We start from the raw sequence: 17,829 nt of genomic DNA, 5'->3' as shown, positions 1-17,829 counted from the left end.
ACCCCGGCCCCTCCGCGCAGGCAGCTCTCCTCTGCCGAAGGTGGGTGTTTTTATAAAGAAAGAAATCACGGGGATCTGCCGGCTGGTTAACCCCTGCTCGTCGGAGAAAGGCAGGATTCGCAGCTCACCGCACCGGCTCTGGGACCCTTCCCGTAGCGCCGACCTCCCTGCCTCCGGACCTGTCCCGGCTTGCTTGATGACAGAGGCCCCGCTGCTACGATTGATTTTTTTCTAGGCTATTTTCTATTTAAAATAAAGTGGAGCTGTCTCATAGAAATGCAGAGAGGCATTTGCAATCCCAGCTTCGGCGGCACCAAGCGTCCTCCTTGCCCTCCGATGGCATGAGCTGGTGCCAGCAGCGTTGGGTCCTGGGTACAGGGTGACCACCAGCCCCACAGATGTCCCCAGGTGGCTCAGACCCCATCAGTCACATTTCAGTAAAAACTCTCCATTTTTGCAGGATTAAGAGGGGGAGGGGATGAACTGGTGGAAAACTTGTTCCGGACAGGAAAAACCAAACCATTTACAGGAGCTGCAATGGGGGAAAGCAGGGAAGAGGCTACACGTCCACCAGCTCAGAGCCCAGCAACCCAAACTGGAGGCTCCCAGTCAGCACTCACAGCGCAGGGTGGGATGTCCCGGGAGGGGTGAGGAGCTGGGAAAGGGTCAAAGGCAAAGCAAAGCTTTCCTAGAGAATAAACACTCATTTCCCCTGCACCAAACAGACACCACAAACAAGACCAAACAACACCCAGCAGGGTATTTTTAAGCAGCTACCAGCTTTCTACCATAAACCGGTGTAGAAATGAGGCATTACCCAAAAAACTCTCCCCTTCCTGGGGGGAACCTGGTGGCTCAGCAAAGGCACCGACAGCAGGAGCAAGGGGTGGGCGACGGGGGGAGTCCAGCCCGGCACCGCCAGCCGGCGCAGCTGCAGCTGGACCAGCACGGACAGGCACTGTAATTTCAATTTCTTTTTTGGAACAAAGCAAAACCAATGCAAACGACAGCTCTTTCCATGCCAGCCGCTGGCACCCGCCGCACCGTTTCCTCCGCGTCACCACGCTGAACCCAACTACATCAAAGGGGCTTTTTATTAATAAAAGTTTGTCAAGTACTTGGACGAGCCCGAGTCACGTTATCCCGCGCCTTTCCAAGGCACCCGAAGAAGCTTTTATTCCCGGCTCCTTATGAAAGCGGTGCGAGGCTGCGCCTTTCTCCCACCTCTGGGAGGTTTGAGTGGCACCCCCTGAATCGGGGAGCCGGGGAATCCATTATTCCCCTTTCTCTGCAGGCAGAAAGGAAAAGGAAACAGGCGCCGCGAGCGCCTGGCTCCTCTCGACTCGGCCACTGCATTTTAAAAGAGACTTGGCTGCTAAACTTACAAAACAGAGCACTAGGAACCCTGTGGGGCTGAAATCTGGGCTCCAAGACAAGTCTATCTCTGCAGCAAGGAGGAAAAAAAAATAATAATAAGAATGGAAACGAACGCAACTCCCAGAGATGAGCCACTGACATCAAAACTGCACACTCACTGCCGGTACCGACACCGGCAGAGCCGCCAACACGGCGGCCTTGAGAGAGCATCGACCCTTCGTCCCTGCCCCGGCTGCAGCCCAGGGAGAGGGAGCCCGGCCCCACAGGGGGTTACGGGGACACCGGGGCAGCCGGAGCGGAGATGGGGGCCGGTGGGTCCCCACGTACCTTCCGCCAGCCCGGGGTGAGCGCACAGGGATGATGGAGGTTGTGGTGCTCTGAGCGGCAAGGTGGGGCGCTGGGATGCCAGGCAACCCATGTGGGGGGCACAGGGAGCCCAGGATGCCCACGCAGGGGACAAAGGGACCCCAGGAGCCCCACACAGGGATGCTGAGGCCCCGGGCAGCCCACTCGGGGGACACCAGGATCACTTATCCCTCGGGCACCCCACGCAGTTCAGATCTGGGGACACTCCGAGCCCCCGCACCCCACAGAGTCACAGCCTCCCCCTGGGCACCGCACACAGGGGGACACTCCGGCCCCGGGGACCCCACGCAAGGGATACGAGGGACACCGGGAGGCCGGGGACCCCACGCAGAGGGATACGAGGGACACCGGGAGGCCGGGGACCCCACGCAGAGGGATACGAGGGACACCGGGAGGCCGGGGACCCCACGCAGAGGGATACGAGGGACACCGGGAGGCCGGGGACCCCACGCAGAGGGACCCCAGGGACACCGAGAGCCCGGGGACCCCACGCAGAGGGACCCCAGGGACACCGAGAGCCCGGGGACCCCACGCGGGGGGACACTTGTCCCTCAGGCACCTCACGCAGGGCCGCTGAGCCTCCCCGGGGATGCTCACACCGACCATCCCGCCCAAGCGGGGCGCACGGGGACACCCCACGGGAACCCCCCTCCGTGACCCAACCGTGGGGACGGGGACGGCGCCGGCTCGGGCTGCCCCCTCACCCCGCGGCGCAGGGCGGCCCCCGCCGCGCTCCAGGCCCCACAGCGGGCCCCGCCGGCCCGGCGGTACCTTTGTAACGCTCCAGCACGTCCTCGTAGGCCTGGACGAACTCCTTCTCCTGGCTGCGGTTGGCCGGGAGCAGCCCCGGCACGTACCCGGCCATGGCGGCCTTTGTGCCGGCGGCCTGGGGCAGCTGCCGGCGCGGCGGCCAGGGCCGGTCTGGGCCCACAGCGCTTCCGCCCGCGCCGCCGCCCGCCGGCCCCGCCCACAGCGGCGGACACGCCCCCTGACGGCCCCGCCCCTTACCGGCGGACACGCCCCCTCCCGGCAGCGGCCCCGCCCCCTGGTACCCGCCCCGGCCTCGCCGCGACCCCTGGCGGCGGCGCGGGGCAGCCCCGGCGGGAGGGGCGGGGCCACCGGGCGGTGATTGACAGCCAGCCGGAGGTGACACCCGGAGGTGACTGACTGACACCCGGAGGTGACACCGGGACGTGACACCGCCCAGGCAGTGCCACTCGTGATGCCGGAGCCTCCCAGAGCCAGCGCTGCACCTAGCGCCGCCCCCCCAGTGCGTCCCAGTGCCCCCCAGTGCGTCCCAGTGAGACCAGGGCACTGCATCCCAGTGCATCCCAGTGCATTCCAGTGAGACCAGAGCGCTACATCCCAGTGCATCCCAGTAAAAGCAGAGCACTACATCCCAGTGCATCCCAGTGAGACCAGAGCGCTACGTCCCAGTGCATCCCAGTGAGACCAGAGTACATCCCAGTGTGTCCCAGTGCATCCCAGTGAGACCAGAGCGCTACATCCCAGTGCATCCCAGTAAAAGCAGAGCACTACATCCCAGTGCATCCCAGTGAGACCAGAGTGCTACGTCCCAGTGCATCCCAGTGAGACCAGAGTGCTACATCCCAGTAAAAGAGCACTGCAGCCCACTGCAGCCCAGTAAGACCAGAGCACTGCATCCCAATGCCCTCAGGTGCAACAAGGCCATTACCTCCCACCGCACCCAGTACAACCAAAGCACATCCCAGTGCATCCCAGTATCTCCCAGTGCAACGAGAGCATTACCTCCCAGTGCACCCAGTGTGCTTTGCACCCAAAGCACTGCTTCCCACTGTGCCCAGAGCACTGCTTCCCAGCGCATCCCAGCGCATCCCAGTGAGATCAGAGCACTACATCCCAGTGTGTCCCAGTGCACCCCAGTGAGACCAGAGCACTGCATCCCAGTGCATCCCAGCACGTCCCAGTGAATCCCAGCATATCCCAGCGCATCCCAGTACATCCCAGAGCATTCCAGTGAATTCCAGCACATCCCAGTGCATCGTATCCCAGCACATCCCAGTGAATGCCAGTACATCCCAGCACATGCCAGAGCATCCCAGCAAATCCCAGTGCATCCCAGTGCAACCCAGTAAGACCAGAGCACTGTATCCCAGCACATCCCAGTGAATCCCAGTACATCTCAGTTCATCCCAGCGCATCCCAGCACATCCCAGTGAATCCCAGTCCATCCCAGCGCATCCCAGTGAATCCCAGCACATCCCAGTGCACCCAAGCTGGGGACCACCAGCTGCTCCCCAGGCCGGGGGGTCCCGCTCCCACCCCGTGCCCGAGGCCACCGGGTGAGCGGCCGCTTCAGACACCGACACCAAACGCTGGGGCCCCCGCGCCCCAAATCTGCCTCCAGCACCAGAACAGCTGGGGGGGGGCGGGGGGGCTGTGAGAGGGGCCCCCCGTGGCCGTGACCCCGGCTGGAGCCACTCGGGGGGGTGCCGGGTGCCATCACCCCCCCCAGGGGTCCTTTAACCCAGCACCTCGCGCAGGCGAAGGCCGGGGGGGGGGGTCGGACACTGCAGGGGATGGGGCGCACGGGAGGACCCCCCCCAACTCTGCTTTGCAAAATCTTTGATTTGAGGCCGAGCCTGGCGGGGATTTAGCCCCTGGGGTCTGTTCCCCGGGGGGGGCTCCCAGGTCGGGGTCTGTCCCCGGGTGCCACCTCTGGTCCCCGCAGGCTCCCACCAGGGCAGAAATGGGGGTGCAGGGGGTGCACAGAGCGAGCCAGCCCCCCCGCCCCCCCCGGAATTGTTTGGGGTGGCTGGAAGGGAATGGGGGGGCACCCTCAGCGTCACCTGGGGGTGTTGGAGGGAGCGGGAAGACCCCACAGAGGGGCAGAGTAGGGTCAGGGGCAAAGGGTGCGGAGCCTGGCACCCCCATACCCGCACGCAGCCCCCCCGAACCTCAGCCCTCGCGGTAACTCGACATGGCAGAGCGAAACCTCCCACAGAAACGACCATTACGGGGGCACTGGGTGGCGCCCCCCAGGCCAGGGGACACCCCAGTCCCCCCGCTCAGCCCCCAGGGCACCCCCTCACCATGAGGCAAGGCCAGGGACCCAGCGCGCCCCCCCCCCCGGGGCCTCCAGGCAGCCCTGGCCCCCCCCCCACACCCGTTGGGGCAAATCCCAGCCTTTTTTGGCCAAGGCAAAATGTTGCTTTTTCACCCTGGCTGCGCCGTTTCCATGGCAACCGGAGGGCCAGGCTCCGCCAGCTGGGTAACCATGGCAACGAGAAAAGCCCCATCCAGCTCAGCGCAGACATCGTGGGTCTCCCCCACTATCACCCAGGGGCCCCCAAACCTCCCGGTGACACCCGGGGGGGGGGGGGGGCTGCACCCCACATCCCTCCAGCGAAGGGCGGGGGGCCACCGTGACCCACCACCGTCATCCTCCTCCTCCTCCTCTTCCTCCTCCTCCTCCTCTCACAGCCCCCAGCCTGGGGGGGGGGGGGTGTTACACAAATCACCCCCTTCACCCCAGCTTGGGGAGCATCTCCCCTTCACCGTGGTGCCTTAATTAGGAGAAGTAATTAACACGGCGCGGTGCCTCCGTGGGGAGGAGGGTTTAAATCCGGGCAGCCGGCGCGGCCTCGTGGCGCGGCCGCCTTTGTGCCGAGGCGTCCGTCTGTCCGTCCGTCCGTCCGTCCCGGGGGTGAGGGGAAGGGGGGGGCTGACCCAAAAACCAGCCACGTTCCCCAGGGAACGGGAAAATCTGCGCCGGCCAGTTGGCACCGAGTAATTCCTCCTGGGCCACGGGGGAGAGCGGCTCAAAAACCGCCCCGGCCCGCGGCGCGGGCGCGATTCTGCTCCCGGGGCGGCGCGGAGCCAGGGGGCTTGTTCCCGCGGCCCCCCCCGGCCCAGCCGAGGCCGCCGCTGCCCGCGGCCCCGGTGACGCTCCCGAGGGACAAAGGGCTCCCAGGAGCCTTTTCACGCCGCCCTCGCCAAGCCCCCGCGACGCCTCTGTTGCCTCCTCACCCCTCGCACCCTTGTGGCCCCCCACACGCCGGGTCCTCCTGCCCCAGCGTCACCCCAGCGTCACCACAGTATCACCCCAGCATCACCCCAGCACCACACCAGTGTCACCCCAGCACCACCCAGCGTCACCCCAGTTTCACCCCAGTGTCACCCCAGCATCACCCAGTGTCACCCCAGTTTCACCCCAGTGTCACCCCAGCATCACCCAGTTGTCACCCCAGCGTCACCCCAGCTGATCACAACCCCCCAGCAGGATTAAATACAAACAGGTTTAGGATCAAAGAGCCTTTTCTTCCAAAAGCAGCGTCTGTGTGTGTGTCTCTGTGTGTGTGTCTCTGTGTGTGTCTGTGTGTGTGTGTGTGTCTGTGTGTGTCTGTGTGTGTCTGTCTGTCTGTCTGTGTGTCCCTGTCACCTCCCTCGGCCTCTGCCCAGCGGCTGGAGCGACGAGGGGCCAAGGGCCGGACTCTGAGCCCTCCTCATCCCGCTCCTCCTCAGCCTCCCCCCTGCCTGCCAGCAAAGCAGGGAACGGCTCCAGGGGACCCGGCGCAGCCCGGGGGGGTTGGGGGGACACCCAAAACGCAGACACAGCGCAGGGGGGGAGCAGCGTGTTCCAGCCCCCCGGCGCCGTTCCCGCGAGGTCCTGGCTGGCGCATCCCCTCCCTGGGCACAGCCACATCCTCCTCTCCTTGCCCAGGAGGGAATGCAGAGACCGCCAGACCCCACAGGGTGAGGAGGGAGAGCACCCCAGCTCCCTGCGTCACCCCAAAACCACCGAGGTGCTCCCGCACCACCTCTGCAAGGACCACGGCCCCGCATGGAACGGGGCTCCCCGGCCCCAGGCGATGCCCAGGCTCCGACCCCCCTGGCTGGGTCCCCAGTGCCCCTTCTCGGGGGTTGCCGGGTGCTGAGCCCTGTCCCCCTCCCCAGCACCCACCGGGGCACGTTCCAGCAGCCGCTGTCCCCCGTCCCCAACCCCGCGGGGACCCCAAACCCGGCGGCAGGGACAGGCACCGGGGCGGCCGGCGCGCTGCAGACGGTCCCGCTGAATAATGCAAGGATCTGAATCAATATTTCAGCTCATTTTCAAACCTGGTGACACAAAACTGTCTCCAAACTCTTTCTTCCCGGCTCAGCGCCGTCTCCCTGCACCTCGCGAGTTATTTTTAATGGGGAATCTGCATGAGACCAGATTTTGTGACATCCCCCTGTCTTTAATCACGGGCTGGATCCAGCCAGCATGACGACAAGCGCTCGGCATCCCGGGCAGGCAGGGAGAAACGCAGCTGGGGAAATGGCTGTGCCTTGGCTGGGTCCGGCGCCGGGCCACGGGAGGGTGCTCAGCACCCAGCAGGATGGGACTTTGGGGGCAGAGCTGCTCCATGAGCCGCGTTGGGGTCCTGGTAGCCGAACCGTCTCGCAGCCTCGGCGGTGCTGGTGTTTGGGGCAGAGCCGGCCGCACCCGGCGCGTTTGTTTCCCCCAGCCCCAGACAGCGCGTTCAAGAACCATCATTTGAATCAACTGGTTCTTCCTGCCCCAAGATGCCGCGAGCTGGGACGGCACAACCCGCCTGAGCGGCACCACGGCACGGCCAGAGCCACACGCACCCCGCCGTGCCCTCGCCGGGCAGGCAGGGAGCGCAGGCAGGGAGCGCAGGCAGGGAGGGCAGGCAGGGAGCGCAGGCAGGGAGCGCAGGCAGGGAGGGCAGGCAGGGAGCGCAGGCAGGGAGGGCAGGCAGGGAGGGCAGGCAGGGAGCGCAGGCAGGGAGGGCAGGCAGGGAGCGCAGGCAGGGAGCATAGCCCAGTGAGACCTGCCCATGTGCCGGGTGCTGCAGACACGTGGGGACCCAGCTCCCACCGCTTCCCAGTGCTCCCAGTTTGAGTCCCCAGACGGGGCAGAGCCCAGTGCTGGGGCCGATTTGCCCATCGGCTGGGGGCTGGCAGGGGCTGGCAGGGCAGAGCGGGCGCCTCTGGAGCTCACCACCCTCGTGTTGGCTCCACCAGAGAAATGAAAGCCGCGGTTCCCTTCTTGGGACAGCCGGGAACAGCGCGGCCAGGGCTCGGCGAGGGCCCCTGGGCACGGCCCCAAACCCCCGTTTGCTCCAGCAGGAGCAGATCAAAGGCCCCGGGGTGTGGGGAGAAGGGCCCAGACCCCCACAGCTGCAGATCAAAGCCCCCAGCAGCCGTTTGTCCGGGGTGAAGAAGCAAATCCTGCCTCCAGCACCCGGGGCCACCACCCTGAGCAAAGCTCCTCCAGCCTCCGTCCCCGGCAGCCCCGGAGTGGGGACCCCGCCAGCCAGCGCTTGGAGAAGGAGCCATCAGCCACGGTGGGACCATCCCCGTCTTTGTTTCTCCTTCCCATCCCTGTCCCTCCCCCCGGGGTGTGACAGCAGCCGGCGAGGGGACGCCCAGGGCAGTGTCCCCTCCACCACAGCAGCGCGGGGACACCGGGGTGTCCCAGTGACCACAGCGATGGGGCGGCCGATGGGAGCAGCCCTGGAGCCGGGTGGGAAGCACAAACCTCCCGGGGCAAATTCCTCCCCGGAGCCTGGCCAAGGGCATTGTTCCACCAAGAAGCCATTTAGTCCTTAATTAGGTATTTTAATGTCACCCAGCCAGCATTGGAGGTGACGGGTCATCCCTTAACCCCAGCTGAGGGTTGGAACAACCCACGACGAGCCAGGACAAAGCCATCACAGCGCCGAACCGCCACCCTGGTCCTCAGCCACCAAGAGGCACCTCCAGCCCTCCCCTCCCCATCCCACCCACCCCCAGGCTCCCTCGGGAGCAGCGGGGGACAGGGGTGACCCCGAGACCATCTCAGCCACCGCGGGGGAGTCCTGTCTGCCCCTCCCTGGGGGGGGGGGGACACCCGCTGCACAACAGGGCGCTGCCTTACCTGCCACCCTGACGACAGCCCTCTCGGCCGGGTCCAGCACCGAGTCCTGGCTCTTGCGCTTCCTCTGCTCGTGGAGGGGTAAATTCCAGGGCAAGGTGTCCCCGGGGGGGCAGGGGGAGAGGCTGCCCGAGCGCTCGCTGCGGTAGGAGCGCTCGCTCCGGCATGACCGCTCGCTCCGGCACGACCGCTCGCTGAGGGTCTCCTCATCGGAGGACGACATGGCCCAGGGCGCGGGCAGGAGGACGGGCAGGAGGACGGGCAGGAGGGCAGGCAGGACGTCCCCGCGGGCAGCAGCCTGCAGGAGCAAAGAGCGCGTGACGCCAGGCCGCCGGCCGCGGGCCTCTCCTCGCCACGGGTGCTGGGGGTGATGGAGAGAGGACTGTCCCGCCACAGATGACTCTGTCCTCTTGCCTGTGCCCAAGCACCCTCTCGGGCAGGTGAATCAGCCCTCCTGGAGCTCCTAAACACTGCCTCAGTTTCCCTTTTGCTGGTCTGACGGTTGGGGATCCTGGGGAGGGGGACAGTGGCACGGCCACCACTCCACCAGCAAAGCCCACACCGGCATCCCCGTCACCGGCTCACTCCCACAAAGCAAAGTCCAACCTTTTGGGTTTGATTTCTTTGTGCTCGGTACAAGCAGAAGCCATCAGATCGGCACTGCCCTTTGTACCGGCAGTTTTTCGCCCCTCTCCGAGTGGGAACAGATTTAAAAATCCTATTAATCGTGGTAGGGGAAAATGGTCGGGCTTTCTGTAGCGCACGGGGAGGGAGCTGTGCTGCGTACACACGCTGGGCAAATAAGCACCTTGCATGAGACATATTTAAAATAATTCTCATTGTGTCCTCTAGCTCGACCAGGAAAAATGTACATGAAATGACTGAGACTCCTACAACCGATGTGCCGCGGCAGAGGAGCCGCCTCCATCGCGCGGAGCCTTTCCTTATTATCATCATTTAATCAGCAAAACAGGAACAAAGAGACCCAAAAAAACATTGAAAGAAAGGGAGAAAGGATTCCATGAGTCATTCACCCCCCATTGAAAAGCTGCAAAAAATGAATCGCGGCCCAAAACCGCGTCTCCCCCGGCAGCCCCGACACCCGCACCGAGGGGCTCAGCCCTCGCCCTGGTTTTGGGGCACCCGCGGGTGCGGGGCTGGGGGAGGGGGGGGGGGAGCTGCGGGTGGGCGAGGGGAGGGAGGGGGCTCGGTGCCCAGGGCGAGGCAGGGCCGGGGGCTGCAGCCCGGGTTTGGGGGGGGGGCAGCAGGTGCGGGAGGCAGCGGGGTGCGGGCACGGCACTGCGGGGGCACAAGGGGCCGGTCCTGCCCCCCCCCCCCCGGCGCCCTCCGGTGCCCGCAGCCCCGGGGGCCGCTGCCCGGCCCCCCCCTCCCCGCTCCATCCCCATTTCCCTCCGCCGCCGCTCCAGCCCCGCTCCAGCCCCGCTCCATCGCCGCCTCCTGCCGCTCCAGCCCCGGCCCAGCCCCGCTCCATCCGCCGCCCTTCCCCGGTCCCTCCCCGGTGCGCACCCCCCCTCCCGCAGGCCCGCAGCCCCGGTCCCGCTCACCCCCCCCCGGCGATGCTCCGGCCCCGGTCGCGCTCCCGGCGGCTCGGTGCGGGCAGGACGCGGCGCTCCCGGTCCCGCAGCCGCTCCCGGTCCCGGCCCCGCCGTGCGCTCCCGCCGCCGCGGCGCCTCCCCCGGCCCGGCCCGGCCCTGCCCACCGGGGCGGCCCGGAGCGGCGGGGGGGTCCCGGCCGCCTCCCGCCCCGCGCAGCTCCGGGGGACCGGCCCCGGTGCCCGCCCCTGCGCCAGCCCAACCCGCTCTCCCCCTCACCCCACCCTGCGCCCCCCAACCTACCCCTGCGCTCCCCAGGGCACCCCGATGCCTGTAGCACCCCCCGGGGGCTGCCCCTACCCCACCCTGCACCCCCCAGCCTGCACAGCCACCCATCGCTCAGGGGGGGTCCCCCAAATCACCCAGCAGCTCCCCACAGTCCACACAACCCCCCCCGGGCACCCCACTCCCCCCCCCCCATCCTCTGGACCCCCCCAGGGTAATTAGAGCCCCCATAGATTGGGGCCAGCACAGAGCGGGGTGGGGGGGGGCCGGATGGGGGGGACATGAGTGGGGCGCGGGGCGGGGGGCGTGAGCCGTGGAAAGGGCCACAGGGCTGCGCGGGAGAAGCCGTGGGCTGCCCAGGGCCTCACCTGGGGGGCACAGAGACATCCCGGCCCCCGCCGAATCGGCGGCGGCACCAGGCGCGGGGGGGGCAGGGACACCAGCACCAGCCCGCAGGGGTGGCGGAGCCGCACGACAGCCCCAGCGGCTCGGCAGGACTGAAGCAGGATAAACCGCTCCGGCTGACGGCAAATCCACCCGCCCCGCACCGACGGCGGGACCCGGCGAGCAGCGGCGGCGGCGTCGGGGCCCAGCCTCGGGCCAGCACGGCGGCTCCCACGGCGGCCCACGTGGCCGGGCCAAGCCCGGCATCTCCCCGGTCCCGCCGGGGTCTCGGCGCAGCCGGTTGCCCCGTGGGCATCTCTCCAGCACCAGTTCGCGGATCTCATCCCAACCACGCGTCCCTGGGCTCCCCAGCAGTCGTGTTCCGAGTACCTGCAGCGAGGGGGTGGGACGCGGCGGAGGACAGGGCGTGGGGTGTGGTGACACTCGGCTCCTGGACACTCGGGTCGTGGCTGGGAGCGAGCACGTGTCGCCCTGCAGCCCTGCCAGGCCGCGGCCGGGGATGAGGACGCGGCGGCCGAGGCCTCGCAGACACAAGCACCGGCTGGTAACGAGGGCACCCCGGACCCCCCAGTAGCGCTGCTGCTGGGGCACCGCGGGCAGAGTAAAGGCCGGAGCGGGAAATGGCGTCCTCATGGGCCAGCCCCAGCCCCCCCGCCAGCCCCCCCGCCCCGGCACCGCTTTCTCTTCCCTCCCTTGAGCGCGCGGTTGTGTCCGTGCTGGACACTGATGGATAAACACCGTGTTCAAGTGGGAACGGTGGGTCCCGGCACCCCCAGGAACCCCAAAATCCGTTTGGGGGAAGCACAGAGGGTTTGTCCTGCCGGGGCCGGCAACCTCAGAGGCGCTGGGAGGAGGAAAGTGCCCCGAGAGCCAGACGCCGCTCGCGCCGTTCCCAAAGCTCCCGGACGGGTTGGGCGGCTCCGACGCCAATTTGGGCTGTGCAGAGGCCCCCGACCCCCGCCGGGGCGATGGCTGCGATGGCCCCCGCAGCCCCCGTTCCCACCCGTCGCGGCCGGGCTCTGCTCGCCCTCAGGGTGCAGAGCACAGGGCTCAGCGCAGGCCCCGGCGCCGGCCGCAGGGTGACGTGTCCCCTCGTCACCCCATCCTCGGTGCCACCGGCCGCGCTCCGGCCTCCTCCCTCGCGGTGCCCTCGGAGCCGTGCTGATCCCCGGAGGAGCGAGGGCGGCCGGGAGACGGTGCCTGTTCCAGCCTGCGTGGATTTCACACCCGAAACGCCTTTCCAGCAATCCCTCGCAGCGCCCGGCGGCGCTGGATTATTTGTGCTGCGAATCTGGGTTAAGATCGTGCGCGGTTTTGCCTACGTGGGGACGGGGAATCGTTATTTCAGGAGGAAGGGGGGAGGCGGGCGGGGGGGCTCCTCTCTAAATCATTTCATCTCCCCGTTCCTGCGTTGTGCAGCAGGACCATGGGGATCCCCCTCCCTGCACCCACCCCAGGAGGGTGCCAAGACCTCGGGGTCCAGCCCGGCGCCCGCGGGGGCACAGGGAGGCGTCTCCACCGGTGCAAATCCGTCAGCATGCGGTGGTTTTGCCCCAGGATCTCTCCCCTCTCCCTCATTAAAACCTTTGCCCAAGCCCGCAGATGAAACCTGCCTTTTCCCTTGACTTTTGATAAATTATTCATCTCCTGAGAGTTGTTTATTCCCCTTTTCCCAGGCAGAGAGGAGCTGCAGATGCTGCTGGAGGCTCCTGGCACATCCGGGGCTGTGGGAGCTGCAGGAGGTGGGGGCTCACGCACTCCCTGCACCCCAGCTCCCGCTCCTGGGCGCCTGAGGGTCACAGGAAAATGAGAATGAGGGAGCTGGGGGAAAGCAAGCTGCTGGGAAAGCAGTCGGGGAGCAATGCGGGAGCTGCCCTCGCCAGCCCCTGCCCGGCGCAGACCTCCCCTCCAGCCAGGACGTGGCTTCGCCCCGCGCCAAAAAAATGACAAAAAAAAAATAAAGCAAACGGCAAAAATATAAATTTGGCTCTGCTACAGGCTGGAAATGAATCTTGTTCGGGGCGTTGTGGTGAACTACATTCAGGAGCTGAGGATGCTCCAAATCCCTTTCGCCCAGGGGAACTCGGTTGGGATGATCAGACTCATTTTCGATCGCTGCTGCTTGGCCAGAGCCTCGGCCACGCTCTCCTCCCACCAGAGCTAGGAGGTGCTTTTTTTTTCTTTTTTTTTTTTTTTTAAATCTCTCAATGAATTTGATCGTTTTCATCAAGTCTTTGGTTATTTTCCTTATGGGCTGAAATTTTAATAGAGCTTTTAACTACAACAAACAGACCCGCTTCTCCCAGTCCCTCCTATTTCACCGCTTGCCCTTGGCTGTGTTAACATCTATCGCCAGAGCAATTAGATTTTGGATTCCTCTAAAGAGCCACTCGGGAGCCAGAAGTGTTTAGATACATTTCAATATTTCCTCCGACATCTGGACAGCTCGATGAGATGAGTCACTCTCAACACACCAGCAACTTGCTGGGTTTTTTGCTGAACCCTTTTTTTTTTTTTCCCCTCCCCTCTCCCTGGAAAAGCAACCCTTCCCTTTCACAGCATATTTTTTTTTTTAAATCTTTTTTGCAAACCAGCAGTTCCCGGGTGCTGCCAGCCTTCGCCGCCTGCCCGCGAGGGCTTTGCAACGCTGCCGAGCTAATGAACCTCGCAGCCAAGCTGCCACCAGAAGAGTCGTTTGTGGGGCCAAATATCAGCCCTGAGAACCTGCTGCCTCCCCAAAGCCGCCTCCACGTCCCCTCATACACCTCTCAGGAAAGAGGAAGATAATTAATCACCATCCGTAACGAGCCACTGCAATGGTGGGGTGCAGATTTAACTGCCTGGCTCGCCCCACTCCCCAAATTTCCATCTTTGGTTGGAACCCCAGGGCTGATACCAGGGGAATTTTGTGGTCCAGTTTAGGGGGGGGATCAGCCCCTCGAGTGTGGGGGCTCCCTGTCGTGCCGGCACAGCTCAGGCCAGCTCGGAGCTGCACTGTTGGTCCCCACATCCCCCAAGGCGCAGCCCCAGCCCCTCTGCCCCCTCCTTCTCCCCAGAGCCCCCCCAGACAGCTCTCTGCTGCCCAGAAAACCCACTCAGCGGTCAATGGCTCACGCAGCACTGTTCAATTTCTATCCCCAGGCGCAGTTTTCTCTCTGTTCATTATTTATTAGTTCTGGCAGCTCCACCAGCACCCCCCCCCAGCCCTGCAGAGCCCACAGCCTTTGTGCCAGGAGCCTCCCAGGGCGTTTTCACCTGAAACCCTTCACATTTCTGCCCGTTTCTTTGTGCTGCTCTCACATCTTTCTGGTGTTTCCCTCCACTGCTGTCCAGGAAGCTCCCCCTCGCCTGCTTTTATAGCCAAAACGCTGTAATCCACCTGAGTGTTGGCATCGTTACGCAAGTTTTCCTCTGCTGAAACTAATCACCACCAAAGAGTTTTCATATTTGAAAGCGCCAAACAAAATCCCTGAGGATTATCAGCCCGTTACACGCAGGGAGAGCAGCTCCCCGGCTCCGGCAGCCCCAGGGCCTCACTGGATACAGACCCAGATTTTGGGGCTCTCCGATGTCGCCCTCCCCCAGAACCTGCCCCTGCCAGGGAGAAACGTGGCTCCATCCCACACGCCGGGATGACGGCAGCCGTGAATCAGCCCGTGCGCAGGGAACCCATCTGGGCCGTAGTAATCGATCCATCTGGGTCTGGGGGAAGGGAGAAACCTCCCAGAGGCACTCGGAGAGGCTGGTTCGGAGGGAGCTGCAGGAGAGGAGCAAGATGAGGAGCAGCAGAAATCCTACAAAGGCCAAACCCTGCTGGGATGGCACCTACGAGACCGTCGCTGCCGCAGCGCGTGTGGAACTGGGGTGAAACCCAGGGAAGTGTTTCTTCCAGTGCTCCAGGTCCCCCAGAATGATGCAAGGACAGGGCAGAGCGCCCTAAAAACACAGAGCACCCAGCTGTGGCCCCTCATATCCGAGGCACAGCTCTCCAGGGTCCACGCACAGAGTCAGGGCTCTGGGAGCCTTTTCCCCGTGTGCCCCCGGCGGGGTCCAGGCCCCGGGGAGCTGACAGCGGCGGCGGTTCCCTCTCTGCGGGCAGGGGAAGGGTCCCAGATGGGAGAGTTTGGGGTTTTGCTCCTGTCACAGTCCACGTTAGGTGATACTTTAACCTCAAACCCTCAAATTTCAGGCATACACTATCTAAACAGACCACTCATTGAAGAGGCCTTTCTCCCCCACCTGGTTAATCATTCACAAGGTGTCTGGGGACAGAGGAGCTCTGCCACGGCCGCCTTCGGCCCTCGGAGAGGACACCTCTTCCCAGATGGAGGCCAACGCAGAGCCGTGTGTCTGAAGTGCTGCTGCTCCACGGACAAAGGCGCTGGTGGAGTTTTGAGACCTGCATCTGCGACGGCCCCTCGGCGCTGGGCACCGGCCGCCTCTGCCTGCCCGAGGTTACACCACGCTCGGGTCAGCGTTTCTCATCCCAGCGTGGGGATTTGCGAGGATCAGGAAACTCAGAAGCTCCACCTGCATCAAAGATTAAGCATTAAACCCACAATCACCGGTATTAAAAACATGGATTAAAGCGAAGAGATGTCCCCTCTCTATTTCCAGGTACTCACCTGCTCTAATGCTGTTACAAAACCACGCTGGATTTGGAGGGAACGGGGGGAAAACACCCACTGCCAGGGCCCGGCGCCGAGGGACAAACCACCCAGGGCCGCCCGCCAGCCGCCGTCAGCAGGGCCCAGAGCTCAATGGATCCCGCTGACACACGGGATTTCAGAGCAAAGCCCCCAGCGAGGAGATCTGCCTCCAACACACTGAAAGGGCAGGAGAGAAACCGAACCCGGGAGGAAATGTGTTGCTTTAAACAGGTTTTCAACTCATACTTCACTACCTCCAGCTGGAGAGCCACTGGGAACGGCCCAGCACACACCAGTCCTGTGTGCTGGCTGTAAGATGAAATTCTGCAGGACAAGCTCGGATTGCTTTTTAAACTCTTTCAGTTTAAAATTATTCCTCTCGTTTCCAGCAGCGATTGCTGCCTGGGAGGCCTGTCCACAGGTCAGCGGGAGGGACAAGCTGCCAGCACAAAAGGAGAACTTGCGCTGGCCTGTGGCTCCAGCTCCTGGAGCATCTGATCTCCTCAAGAGCACGTCCCCAGTGCCACTGCTGTGTTTTAGGGTGTCTCAAAAGCTCCCCTGGCAGCACTGCTACAGAGAGAGCCCCTCAAGCCATGCTTTATTCAGAAAGAAAAACAAGACAGAGCCAAACGCTGTTCTGAAGGGGACATTTACTAGCCCAAGTGATGCCCGACGTGGGGTCACTCCCCTTCAGTAGAGTCCCCACGCAGACTCCACTACAGAACTCCGTTGTGCCACAGGTTTTCTTCCCAGAGGAATTCCACGTCAACAATTCTACAGGTGACCAACAGCCACGTCCCCTGCGAATCAAGGCCGTGACTCCTCTTTACCCTTGTGGTAGTCGGGCGGCGTGTACTTCCCTTCCTTGATCAACTTCTCCCTCTGCTCCAGGATGGTTCTCAGACGCACAGCCTGGCAAAGCGCACACGAGAGGGTCGCGGCAGACACACAACAGGGTCGCAGCAGTCGGGGGAGCACTTAGGTGGGCCCTAGTGCGGGTCCTGGCAGCCCCCCAGAAGCCATGTGCGTGTGGCACCCACACTAACCCTGCCCTCGGGCTCCTCACACAGGTTTGAGCCTCTTGCCAAAGACTTTGGGCCTTTCAGGCTGTTGCAACACATTTTACCACTAGTGATAATTGGAGCTTTTCACATTGGGAGGTATTTTCTGCCATCGCTGCTGCAGCTGAGGATGCAGCTGCTGCTGGGGAGGAGGAGGACTATGCAGGCAGGGAGGAAGGGACTGCAGAGGACAGAGCCCTGCTGCTACCACAGCCCACACCACCCCTCGGGTAAGGAGCTGCCGCAGGGCCAGGCAGCTCACACATGCTGCCTGCCCGATGCCAGCCTAACGACCAGGAACACCCCTGGCAGCGCTCCCCAACCTGAATCCCCCTCCCCAGCCCGGGCTGGAGCCCTCACACCTTCCCAGGAGCTTGCCCTGCACCCTCAGCACCCTCTCAGCCTGGCTCTGCGCCTCGGGTGTTCCCAGCCCCTCCCCGGTGCCCCAGGGCCACCCCTGCACCCCCCCAGGGCCCTCCTGTACCCCCCCTGCACCTCCCAGAGCCCCTCTGCTCCCCCCAGAGTCCCCCCTGCACCCCCCAGGGCCCCTCTGCTTCCCCCAGGGCCCCGCCGGCGGCGCTCACCAGCTTGGTGCGGTGCATGCACTCCATGAAATCCTCGTACTCGGGCTGGCACTCGCGGCGGGCGCGGGTCTGGCCCAGGCCGTGCCCACACTCCACCCACTCCCGCTCGAAGGCGTGGCAGGCCGCGGCCTTGCCGTAGGGCTGCGGCATGCTCTGCCGCACCATCCACCGGTCCACATCGATGCCCAGCTGGCGCTGCAGGTCCCAGAACGGCATGGCTCCTCGCGACACGGGCGCTGTCGCGACACTGACACCCCTCCCCGAGACCGGTCGCGCCTCACGGACCCACCGCTGTCCTTCACGGGCCTTTCACGACGCTGCCTGCCGTCAAGCGCGACCGACAGCGCGACTCCCACATCGCGCTTTACGGCTGAGAGGAAGCGAGAGGGGAGGCACGAGCGGCCCTCCCCGCCGCAGCGCCCCCTGGCGGTCGGAGGACAGGCCGCCCGCCGCGCCCCAGCGCCCCCTGCCGGCCGCTGCGGCAACCCGCGAGGCTCCCCCCGGATTCCCAGTGTCCTCCCAGTGCTCCCAGCGCCCCCACCCAGTGTCCCCGCAGCGTCCCATTGCTTCCAGCGCACCTCACCCTTACGCTGCAGGGTCCTCCCAGCGCCCCCCAGTTCCCCCAGTCCCTGGCTAACAGGCACT

General features: G+C 64.6%; 2 protein-coding genes across 3 annotated transcripts in view; both read right to left on the bottom strand.

The window, feature by feature from the left end:
• The window catches only part of MACF1 (microtubule actin crosslinking factor 1), a 145,421-nt gene extending 136,551 nt beyond the window's left edge, over positions 1–8,870 (bottom strand). For both annotated transcript variants that reach the window (XM_074926111.1, XM_074926112.1), the window contains exon 1: positions 8,651–8,870. In XM_074926111.1, the coding sequence (XP_074782212.1) occupies positions 8,651–8,870 (220 nt within the window). The remainder of the gene's footprint in view (positions 1–8,650) is intronic.
• Positions 8,871–16,116: 7,246 nt separating this feature from the next.
• NDUFS5 (NADH:ubiquinone oxidoreductase subunit S5) lies at positions 16,117–17,521 on the bottom strand. The gene is made up of 2 exons (XM_074926146.1): positions 17,185–17,521; positions 16,117–16,451 (listed from the first exon to the last, which is right to left on the bottom strand). Exons 1-2 carry the CDS (start codon positions 17,398–17,400, stop codon positions 16,347–16,349), a joined length of 321 nt encoding a protein of 106 aa, XP_074782247.1. The 5' UTR covers positions 17,401–17,521; the 3' UTR covers positions 16,117–16,346.
• Positions 17,522–17,829: the final 308 nt, after the last annotated feature.

Source organism: Athene noctua, chromosome 24 (assembly GCF_965140245.1).
Source record: "Athene noctua chromosome 24, bAthNoc1.hap1.1, whole genome shotgun sequence".
Classification (NCBI taxonomy): domain Eukaryota; kingdom Metazoa; phylum Chordata; class Aves; order Strigiformes; family Strigidae; genus Athene; species Athene noctua.
The sequence above is the reverse complement of the archived record's forward strand: the minus strand, read 5'-3'. Positions and strand labels throughout refer to the sequence as shown.